The sequence below is a fragment of the Corvus hawaiiensis genome, assembly GCF_020740725.1.
Source record: "Corvus hawaiiensis isolate bCorHaw1 chromosome 31 unlocalized genomic scaffold, bCorHaw1.pri.cur SUPER_31b, whole genome shotgun sequence".
NCBI lineage: Eukaryota > Metazoa > Chordata > Aves > Passeriformes > Corvidae > Corvus > Corvus hawaiiensis.
In genome coordinates, this window is record NW_025963247.1 from 127487 (window position 1) to 137419 (window position 9933).

General features: G+C 71.6%; 1 protein-coding gene across 1 annotated transcript; it reads left to right on the forward strand.

The window, feature by feature from the left end:
* The first annotated feature begins 223 nt into the window (after positions 1-223).
* Positions 224-9928, forward strand: BAG6 (BAG cochaperone 6). The gene is given in 25 exon segments (XM_048293012.1): positions 224-520; positions 729-782; positions 895-969; positions 1084-1104; positions 1106-1242; positions 1321-1450; positions 1772-1960; positions 2410-2653; positions 3096-3155; positions 3344-3448; positions 4368-4477; positions 4630-4705; positions 5082-5158; positions 5648-5993; positions 6320-6489; positions 6591-6644; positions 6805-6907; positions 7099-7223; positions 7304-7465; positions 7984-8043; positions 8147-8245; positions 8364-8471; positions 8665-8779; positions 8782-8810; positions 9608-9928. Coding segments are annotated over 25 exon segments (3267 nt in total).
* Positions 9929-9933: the final 5 nt, after the last annotated feature.

The window sequence follows — 9933 nt, forward strand, 5'->3', positions numbered from 1 at the left end:
GGAGGAAATGGGGCTGGGGGCGCCCCTGGGAACGGGGCTGGGGGCACCCCCGGGAGGAAATGGGGCTGGGGGCGCCCCTGGGAACGGGGCTGGGGGCGCCCCCGGGGGGAAATGGGGCTGGGGGCACCCCTGGGAACGGGGCTGGGGGGCTGGGGGCACCCCCGGGGGGAGGATGGGGGTGGGAGGGGGAGTTTGGGGGGGCTGGGGGTGCTCCTTGGGGATCATGGAGGGTTCGGGACAGTCCGCGGGGGGGGGGGGGGGGTTCGGGGTTTTTTTGGGGGGTGCTGGGTGGGGGTTCCGCACCCCGCTGACCCCCCCCCCGTGTCCTCCCCCCCCCCCAGATGTGGGGGGCAAGGTGATCCACCTGGTGGAGCGAGCCCCCCCCCAGGCGCAGTCGCCGTCCTCGGGGGGGCCCTCGGGGCTGGGCTCCTCCCCCCCCCCCCCAGAACGGGGGGGCCCGCGGGGGGGCCCCGACAGGAACGCCAACAGCTACGTCATGGTGGGAACCTTCAACCTGCCGGTGAGGGGGGCCGCGGGGGGGCCGGGGATTTGGGAAAAGTCGCTGAGTTGGGGGGTCTGGGGGGGGGTCGTTTTGTGGGGGGGCAGTGGAAGGTCGGGGAGTTTGGGGGGCAGTGGTTTTGGGAGGGGGGGGTAACTGATGAGGGGTTCATTGGGGGAGGGGAGGGTCAGTGGCTTTGGGGGGGGTCAATAATTCGGGGCTCCCCCAGATCGACGGCTCCTCTGTCGACGTCCACATCAACATGGACCAGGGCCCCGGCCAGGTGGGTCTGGGGGGGGGGGTTTGAGGGGTCCAGGCTGTGCCCCCCCCTGCTCCGGGGGTCCCAGGGGGTGTTGGGGGGCCCAGAGTGACCCCCCCGGTGTCCCCCCCCTCAGAGCGAGCCCCGGATGCGGCTGTTGGTGGCCCAGCACATGCTGAGGGACATCCAGGGGGTGCTGGCACAGCTGGAGGTGAGCGAGACCCCAAATCTCCCCCAAAACCCCCCCAAATCCCCTCCCCGTGCCCTCCCCCACCCCAGCGCGCTCCGAGCCCCCCCAAACCCCCCCGTTTTTTCCCCCTCCCAGGGCAATGGGGGGGGGGTCCCGCTCCCCTGCCCAGGCCGAGGGGCCCCCCCCGGCCCCCCCGGAGACCCCCGGGCCCCCCCCCGAGGAGCAGATGGAGGCGTCGGCGCCCGCGGAGCCCCCGGAGCCCCCCGAGCCCGGCCCGGGCCCCGAGGCCGCCAGGTGAGCGGGGCTTTGGGGGGATTTGGGGTGTCTGGGGGGGCTTCGAGGGTCCCGGCCTCACCCGTGCTCCCCCCGCAGCCCCCCGACGCCGGCGGAGCTGGGGGAGGTGCTGGGGGAGCTGCGGCGCCTGGAGACGCGGCTGGAGCCCTATCGGCAGCGCTATCGCGATATCTTGGGGTCCGCCGCAACAGCCGACTACAACAACAATGTGGGTGGGGGTCCCGGGGGGGTTTTGGGAACGTTTGGGGCGGTTTTGGGGGTTGCGAAGGGCTGGGAGCCGTGACTGCGTCAGTGTTGCTGTCACGCCATCAGCGGCGCTATCGCGATACCGGCGGCACTATCGCGATGCGAGGGGCAGCGTGAGCGGGGGGGGGGGGGTCTGAAGAGGTTTGGGAGAGGAGTTTTGGGGGGTCTGGGGGCGGAATTCGGGGGATTTTCGTGCAACCAAAGCCGCATTCGGGGGGGGGGGGGGGTCCCGGGGGGTCGCGGGGCCCCCCTGACCCCCCCCGTTTCCGCCCCCTTCCCCCAGAGCGAGGGCCGGGAGGAGGCGCAGCGGCTGCTGAACCTGGTGGGGGAGGGGCAGCGGCTGCTGGGCAATGCCCTGGTGGCCCTGTCCGAGCTGCGCTGCAACCTGGGGGGGGCCCCGCCCCGCCCCCTGCACCTCGCCCGGCCCCTCCCCCACTACGGGCCCCCCATGCTGGTGCAGCAGGCGACCATCCCCCATCCAGGTGGGGGGACCCCGGAATCGGGGGGCGGGAGCCTTCGGGAGGGGTGGGGGGCTGTGGGTTTTTGGACCCCAAAGTAGGGGGTGGGGGGACCCCCGAAATGAGGGGGGTGGGGGTGTTGATTGGTGGCGGGGTTTGGAAATAAAGAATGGGGGGGGTCTGAAGTGGGGAGGGGGAAGCACAAAATGGGGATGGGGGCCCCAAAATGGGGATAGGGACCCCGAAATGGGGATAGGGACCCCAAAATGGGGATGGGGACCCCAAAATGGAGATGGGGACCCCAAAATGAGAGTGGGGGTTTCAAAATAGAGGATGGAGGAACTCCAAAATAAGAGGGTGGGGGTCTGGGGAGGATCCCCATTTTGGGGGGGGGGCAGAGGGGACCCTGATCCCCCTCGTTCTGGGTGGCCCCAGGCCGTGGGGCGCCCCCTGACGCCCCCGGCCCCCCCAGATCAACGTGGGCACCACGGTGACGATGGCCGGGAACGGCAGCCCCGCGCCCCCCGGCCCGGCCGAGCTGCCCCCCGGCCCCTCCCCCCCCACGCCCCCCACCCCCGGGGACCCCCCCGAGACACCGCCGCCCCCCCCGGGCCCTCCCCCCGGGGCGCAGCCGGGGCCCCCCCGCGTGATCCGGATCTCGCACCAGAGCGTGGAGCCCGTGGTGATGATGCACATGAACATCCAGGGTGAGTGAGGCCCCCGGGACCCCCAGAATTCCCGCTCAAACCCCCCCAGGGACCCTCTAAAGTACCCCTGGAAACCCCCCGGGACCCCCCAAAAACGTGCCTTAAAATCCCCTCAAGGACCCCCAAAAACTCTCATTAGAATCCTCTTCTGACCCCCCCAAAACTACAAAACCTCCCCTTAAAACGCCCCCAGGATCCCCGAAATTCCCACTGAAAATCTCCCTCATGCCCCCCCATTAAACTCGATCTGGGACCCCCAAACCCCCCCTTAAATCCCCCTGGGACCCCCAGAGCTGCTCTCAGGACCACAAAATCCCCCTGGGACCCCCCCAAACCTCTCCCAGACCCCCAAATCCCTCCCCGGCCGCTCCCAGCCCCAAACCCTTCCCCACCACCCCAAATCCCCCCAGTCCCCGTGACCCCCCCTCTCTGTGCCCCCCAGATTCGGGCTCTCCCCCCGCGGGGGGCTCAGCTGGGCCCCCCGGCCCCGGGCTGGGCATCGGTGAGTGGGGGAGGGGATTTGGGGGGTTTGGGGGGGGTCTAGGTTGGGTTTGCGGGGGCTGGGGGCAGTGGGGGTTTGGGTGGGGCAGTGGGTGGGGCCGTGGGTGGGGCCGTGGGCAGTGGGTGGGGCAGTGGGCAGTGGGTGGGGCAGTGGGCAGTGGGCGTGGCCTGACCCCCCTGTCCCCTCAGGCGGGGTGGGGGTCCAGCTGCCCCCGCTGCCCCCCGAGTTCCTGCAGGCCGTGGCCCATCAGATCACCCAGCAGGCCATGGCGGCCGCGGCCTCTGCGGCCACAGGTACCGCTGACCGCTGCTGACCCGGAACTGAGCGCTGCTGACCCCTAACCCTGACCCACAACTGACCCATAACTGACTGTTGCTGACCCCTAACCCTGACCCACAACTGACCCGTAACTGACCATTGCTGACCCCTAACCCTGACCCACAACTGACCCATAACTGACTGTTGCTGACCCCTAACCCTGACCCACAACTGACCCATAACTGACTGTTGCTGACCCCTAACCCTGACCCACAACTGACCCGTAACTGACCATTGCTGACCCCTAACCCTGACCCACAATTGACCCATAACTGACTGTTGCTGACCCCTAACCCTGACCCACAACTGACCCATAACTGACTGTTGCTGACCCCTAACCCTGACCCACAACTGACCATTGCTGACCCAGAACTGACCTGCTGCTGACCCCTAGCACTGACTCGCAGCTGACCAGGAGTAACCCACAAATGATCCCCCACAGCTGACCCACAGCCCAGCCCCGTGGCACTGACCCATAGCCAGAGGCTGCCCCACGAGTCCCCACCTGCCCCCAGCCCCCCAGCCGGGCTCTGCCCCACATGTCCCCCAGTGCCCCCAGCGTCTGTAGTGTCCCCAGTGCCCCCAGTGCCCCCAGTGTCCCCAGCTGGGCCCTGCCCCACATGTCCCCAGTGCCCCCAGTGCTCCCAGTATCTGTAGTGTCCCCAGCATCCACAGCCGAGCTCTGCTCCATGAGTCTCCAGCATCCCCAGTGTTCCCAGCGTCCCCAGCGTCCCCAGTGTCCCCAGTGCCCCCAGCATCCCCAGCATCCCCAGTGTCCCCAGCCCTACGTCCGGCCGTGCCCCGTGGCTCTCTGGGAAGCCTCCGCGACACTGGGGGGGTTCTGGGAGGGTCTCTCGGGGGTCTCGTGGCCCCCTGACCCCCCATTGCCCCCAGGCCAGGCCGTGGGCGGGTTCCAGGCCCCCACCCGTGTGGTCATCGCCCGGCCGTCAGCGCCGCCCCCGCGCCCCACCCACCCCGGAGCCCCCCAGGCCGGCGCCGGCCCCGTGAGTGGGGGGGGACTGGGGGGGCTCTGGGGGGCACCCAGGGTGGGGAGGGGGGGTCACGGTGGGGAGGGACCCCCGGGGATGGCGATGGGGGATGGGTGAGGAAGGGTCCCGGGTCGGGGTCCCCCCCTGACCCTGCTGACCCCCCCCAGGCCCCTGGGGGGGCGTCGCTGGCGCAGGTGATCAGCGGCCTGGTGGGGCAGCTCCTGATGCAGCCGCTGGTGCTGGGTGAGACTGGGGGCACTGGGAGGGACTGGGGAGGAACTGGGAGAGGCTGCAGGGAACTGGGGAGGAACTGGGAGGGACTGGGGGGAACTGGGAGAGGCTCAGGGGGACTGGGGAGGAACTGGGAGGGAACCGGGTGGTACTGGGGGGAACCGGGAGGGACTAGGGGGTACTGGGCTGTACTGGAGGGAGTGGGAGGGGCACTGGGAAGGACTGGGGGTTGCTGGGGGTACAAGGGGGGTGGGGGGGGGGGGGGGGGGGGTCCCAGGTTCCTGTTCGAGGTGGGGGGAGGTCCCTGGGAGGTGTTTCGGGGGTCCCGGGGGAGTCACAGACCCCCTGACACCCCCCCCCCCCCCCCCCCCTTTCTCTGTCCTCCCAGCCCAGGGTGGTTCCTCAGCCCCCCCTGCGCCTCCCACCCCCAACTCCGCCCCCCCCTCAGGCCAAGCCCCGCCCCCGGCCCCGCCCGGCCCCGCCCCCCCACCCGGGGGGGCTCCGGGGGGTCCCGAGGGCTCGGCCCCGCCCCCAGCCCCGCCCCCAGCCCCACCCACAGCGGGGGGGGGCGGGGCCGAGGCGCAGCAGCGCCCCCTGGCGGGGCTGCTGGGGGGGCTGCTGGGGGCGGGGCCGGCGCCGCTCGTGGGCGTGGCCGTGCCCGGGGGGAGCCCCCTGCTGGAGGGCGTGGCCGAGCTGCTGCAGGTGGGCGGGGCCGCGGGGGGGGGGGCGGGGCCGCGGGGAGGGGGCAGGGGCGGGGTCACAGGGGGCGGGGCACGGGGCTGCTTAATGAGGGGGTGGGGCCTGGGCGGGGGTGAATCAACGATGTGGGAAGGGGGCGGTCCTAAGCAGGGAGGGGGCGGGGCTTGTTGCGTAAGGGGAGGGGCTCCAAAGGGGCGGGGCCTGTGCTGGGCACGCCCCCCTGACCCCCCCCCTTTCTCCCCACAGGCTGCCCAGCCTGGCCCCGCCCCCTCGGCCGAGGCCCCGCCCACCTCCGACCTGTCCCCTTCCCCCACCTCTGCCGCCCCTCCCCCCTCCCCACCGCCCCCTCCCCCACCTCCGCCCCCCGAGGGCGGCCCCGCCCCCCCCGCAGGCCCCGCCCCCGCCGACGGCGGCCCCGCCCCTCCCCCTCCCGGGGAGCCGCTGCCCCCCGAGTTCTTCACCAGCGTCCTGCAGGGCGTGCTCAGCTCCATGCTCGGCCCCCTGGGCGCCCCCCCCAGCGGCCCCCCCGAGAGCATCGCCGCCTTCCTGAGCCGCCTCAGCGGCACCCCCGGCCTGCTCGAGGGCTCCCCGGGGCCCGACGGTGAGAGGGGGGCACGGGGGAGGGTCCTGGGGGGCGATTGGGGACCCCGGGAGTGCTGCAGGGTGGGTTTAGGGCCCCCAGAACACGGCTCAGGCCAGGGGTCCCCTGTGCAGTGACCAGAAAGAAATGGGAGCCCCAGGGAACGAGAGTTCCGCGGGGTTCGGTCTCTCCGGGGTGTTTTAGGTCCCTCCCAGGAGGTTTTGGGTCGTTTTCTGTGGGTTTTGGTTTTCTTTCTGTGGGTTCTGGGTCTTCCCCTGTGGGTTTTGGGGCCCCCTTGGCTGTGCCGGGTTTGGGGGTGCTCCCTGAGCCTTCCCTTTTCCCTGTAGGGTTTTTCGGGGCGCTGCTGGCGCTCATCTGCCAGCACCTGTCCATGGTGGACGTGGTGCTGCTGCTGCACGGGCGCTGCCAGCCCCTGGCCCGGCTGCAGCCGCTGCTGCGCCGCTGCTTCCGCCAGCGCTACCTGGGCGGCCGCGACCCCACCGAGGCCAACGTGCGGGTGAGGGGACCCCTGGGACCCCCCGAGCCCCCCCTGAGCCCCCCAGAGCCCCCCCAGGGCCCCCCCAGACCCTGACCGCGCCCTCGTCCCGCCCTCCCCAGGCAGCGACGCACAACCTGATCATGGGGCTGGAGGGGTTCATCCGCGAGAGCTTCGTGAGTGGGGCTGCGGGGTCTGGGGGTGTCGCTGGGAAGGCTGAGGGGGGCTTGGGGGTCACTTATGGGGGGACTCTGAGATGGGGATGAGTTTGGGGTGTGGGGTGGGTTTGGGGGGGGCCTGGTGGATGCCTCTCCTTCATGTTTCATCCCCCCCCAGGCCGGTGTCCGAGTGGCCGACGGGGTGGACATCACCCGGACCAACGTGGAGTTCCTGCGGGAGCAGTTCAACCGCATCGCGCTGCACGTGCTGCGCTGCACCGGTACCGGGGGTCCCTGGGGGGGGTCCGGGGGGGGGATCCTGGGGTCTGCAGGGGCTGGTGGGATCCGTGGGGCAGTCGTGGGGGGCCCTGAGTGCAGCTGCTGGTCGCTGTGGTGGTGGTGAGTGGGTATGCGGGGGTTGCCGTGGGTCACCGAGGGGTCGGCGGGGGTCACTCCGTTCCTGTCCCCCCAGACGGCTCCTTCGGGCCGCGGCTGCTGGAGCTCTGCAACCGGGGCCTGTTCGAGTGCCTGGCGCTGAACCTGCACTGCCTGCGGGGCGAGCGGGGGGCCCTGGGGGCCCTCATCAGCGACCGCATCGTGAGTGGGACCCCAGACCCGCGGGGGGGAAGGGGGGCTCAGGGGTCCCTGCTGGCCCTGACCCCCCTGTCCCCCCCCAGCGCCGCCTGTCCGCGGACGTGCCGCCGTCGCTGGTGGGGTGGCTGACGGCTGTGGTGGGGCTGCGGCTGCAGGCGGTGCTCGAGCAGATGCCGGTGACCCCCGAGCAGGTGCTGCCCTATGTGCGGCACCTGGGGGAGCCCCCGGAGCCCCCGCCCCGCCAGGTGAGCACGGGCCACGCCCACGGGCCACATCCAGACAGGTAACCCCGCCCCTGGACACTGACCCCACCCAAGGGCCACACCCAAACAGGTAACCCCGCCCCTGGACACTGACCCCACCCAAGGGCCACACCCAGACAGGTAACCCCGCCCCTGGACACTGACCCAACCCAAGGGCGACACCCAGACAGGTAACCCCGCCCCTGGACACTGACCCCACCCAAGGGCCACACCCAAACAGGTAACCCCGCCCCTGGACACTGACCCCACCCAAGGGCCACACCCAGACAGGTAACCCCGCCCCTGGACACTGACCCAACCCAAGGGCGACACCCAGACAGGTAACCCCGCCCCTGGACACTGACCCCACCCATGGCCCCTCCCCATGGCCACGCCCACACAGGTAACTCCACCCCCAGGTGTGACCCTGCTGAACAGCAGCCCCACCCACTAGACAGGCCCCACCCCTTGGCCCACAAGCCCCACCCCTGGCTAAAGCCCCGCCCCTCTGCCCCGCCCAGCCGCTGCCCGAGGAGCCAATGGAGGTGCAGGAGGCGGAGCCGCCCCCGGACGACGCCCAGGTACGGAGGGGGAGGGGCCTACACCAGGGGCCGGAGCCTCCCACGGAGGGGGCGTGGCCTCCCCGTGCAGGCCCCGCCCCTCACCACCCCTCCCCCACTGCAGTGGGACGGCGCGGGGTCCCCCGCCCCCGCCACCACGGCCGAGGAGGCCCTGCCCCCCCCCGAGAGCGACAGCGAGGCCTGGGCGGCCGCCGTGCCCCCGGTGAGTGGGGGGGACGGGGTTCGGTGACCCCCCCCGTGTGTGACCGCCAGGAGCGGGTGTGGGTCAGGGGAGGGAGGGCCAGCCCCGTGTGACCCCCCCGTGTCCGTGTCCCCGCCAGGAGTGGGTCCCCATCATCCGCGAGGACGCCCAGCGCCAGCGCAAGGCGAAGCCGCAGCCCCCGCTCAGCGACGCCTACCTGAGCGGGATGCCGGCCAAGCGCCGCAAGGTCAGTGACCGCAGTGACCGCTGGGTGACCTCCGAATGACCACACACCCAGCCCACAGTTCCCCATACTCACACTGACCCCTCTTCAGCCCTGCTGAACACCCCGCTGACCCCGTGAACAATCGTAACGCTGACCGCACGCACTGCCCCTGCTGACCCCCCAGTGACCCCAGTGACCCCTCTCCCCACCCCAGACGATGCAGGCCGAGCCGCCCCCGCTGCTGCTGGCCGAGGCCGTGTCCAGAGCCGCCCGCGCCACCGGCGCCCGGAGCCTTGGGAGCCCCGAGAGCCTCAGCCGGGAGCTGAGCGAGGGGGGCTGCAGGAGGGGTACAGGCAGCAGGTACAGGGGAATGGGGCTGGGGGCTCTGGGGGGTACAGGCAGCAGGTATGGGGGGTCTGGGGGGGCTTTGGGGGATACAGGCAGCAGGTACAGGAGAATGGGGCTGGGGGCTCGGGGGGGTACAGGCAGCAGGTACGGGGGATCTGGGGGGCTCGGGGGGGTACAGGTAGCAGGTACGGGGGGTCTGGGGGGGCTTTGGGGGGTACAGGCAGCAGGTACAGGGGAATGGGGCTGGGGGCTCTGGGGGGTACAGGCAGCAGGTATAGGGGAAGGGGGCTGGGGGCTCTGGGGGGTACAGGCAGCAGGTACAGGGAAGGGGGCTGGGGGCTCGGGGGGGTACAGGCAGCAGGTACGGGGGGTCTGGGGGGCTCGGGGGGGGTACAGGCAGCAGGTATAGGGGAAGGGGGCTGGGGCTCTGGGGGGTACAGGCAGCAGGTATAGGGGAAGGGGCTGGGGGCTCTGGGGGGTACAGGCAGCAGGTACAGGAGAATGGGGCTGGGGTTCTGGGGGGTACAGGCAGCAGGTACAGGGGAATGGGGCTGGGGGCTCGGGGGGGTACGGGGGGCCTGGGGGGGCTCTGGGGAATGGGGGGGGGGTTCTGTGCCCCCCCAGAGCTGCTGGGCAGAGGGGAGGGAGCTCGTGGAGGGTGGGGGGAGGGGATTGGGGGGTGTTCCTGTGGTGGGGGGGTTCAGAGAGCCCCTGGATGGGGGCTGGGGGTGGGGCGGGGCTCGTTGGGGGCGGGGCTCGTTGGGGGCGGGGCTCGGGCGCCACCCCCAGCCCCCGCGCCCCTCCCCCAGCTCCAGGCGGACCTGCAGCGCCGGCTGCGCGAGGACCCCGACTTCAGCCCCCGGCGCTTCCCCAGCGCCCACCGCGCCTTCGGGAGCCCCTCCCCCCGCGCGAGCCCCCCCGCGAGCCCCCCCAATAAACGCGGCCCCGCCCCTCGCCACGCCCACCACGGGATGTTGCTGCACCTTTATTCCTCTGCCGGGGCCGTTTGGTTTCATTTTGTGTTTTTTATCGTTTTCAACGTTTCTTTACCAAAGGAGGGGGAGGGGCCGCGCCCCACGCAAGGAGAGGGGGAGGGGGAATTACGTCCGGCCACTCCCCCACCCGCATAAATACC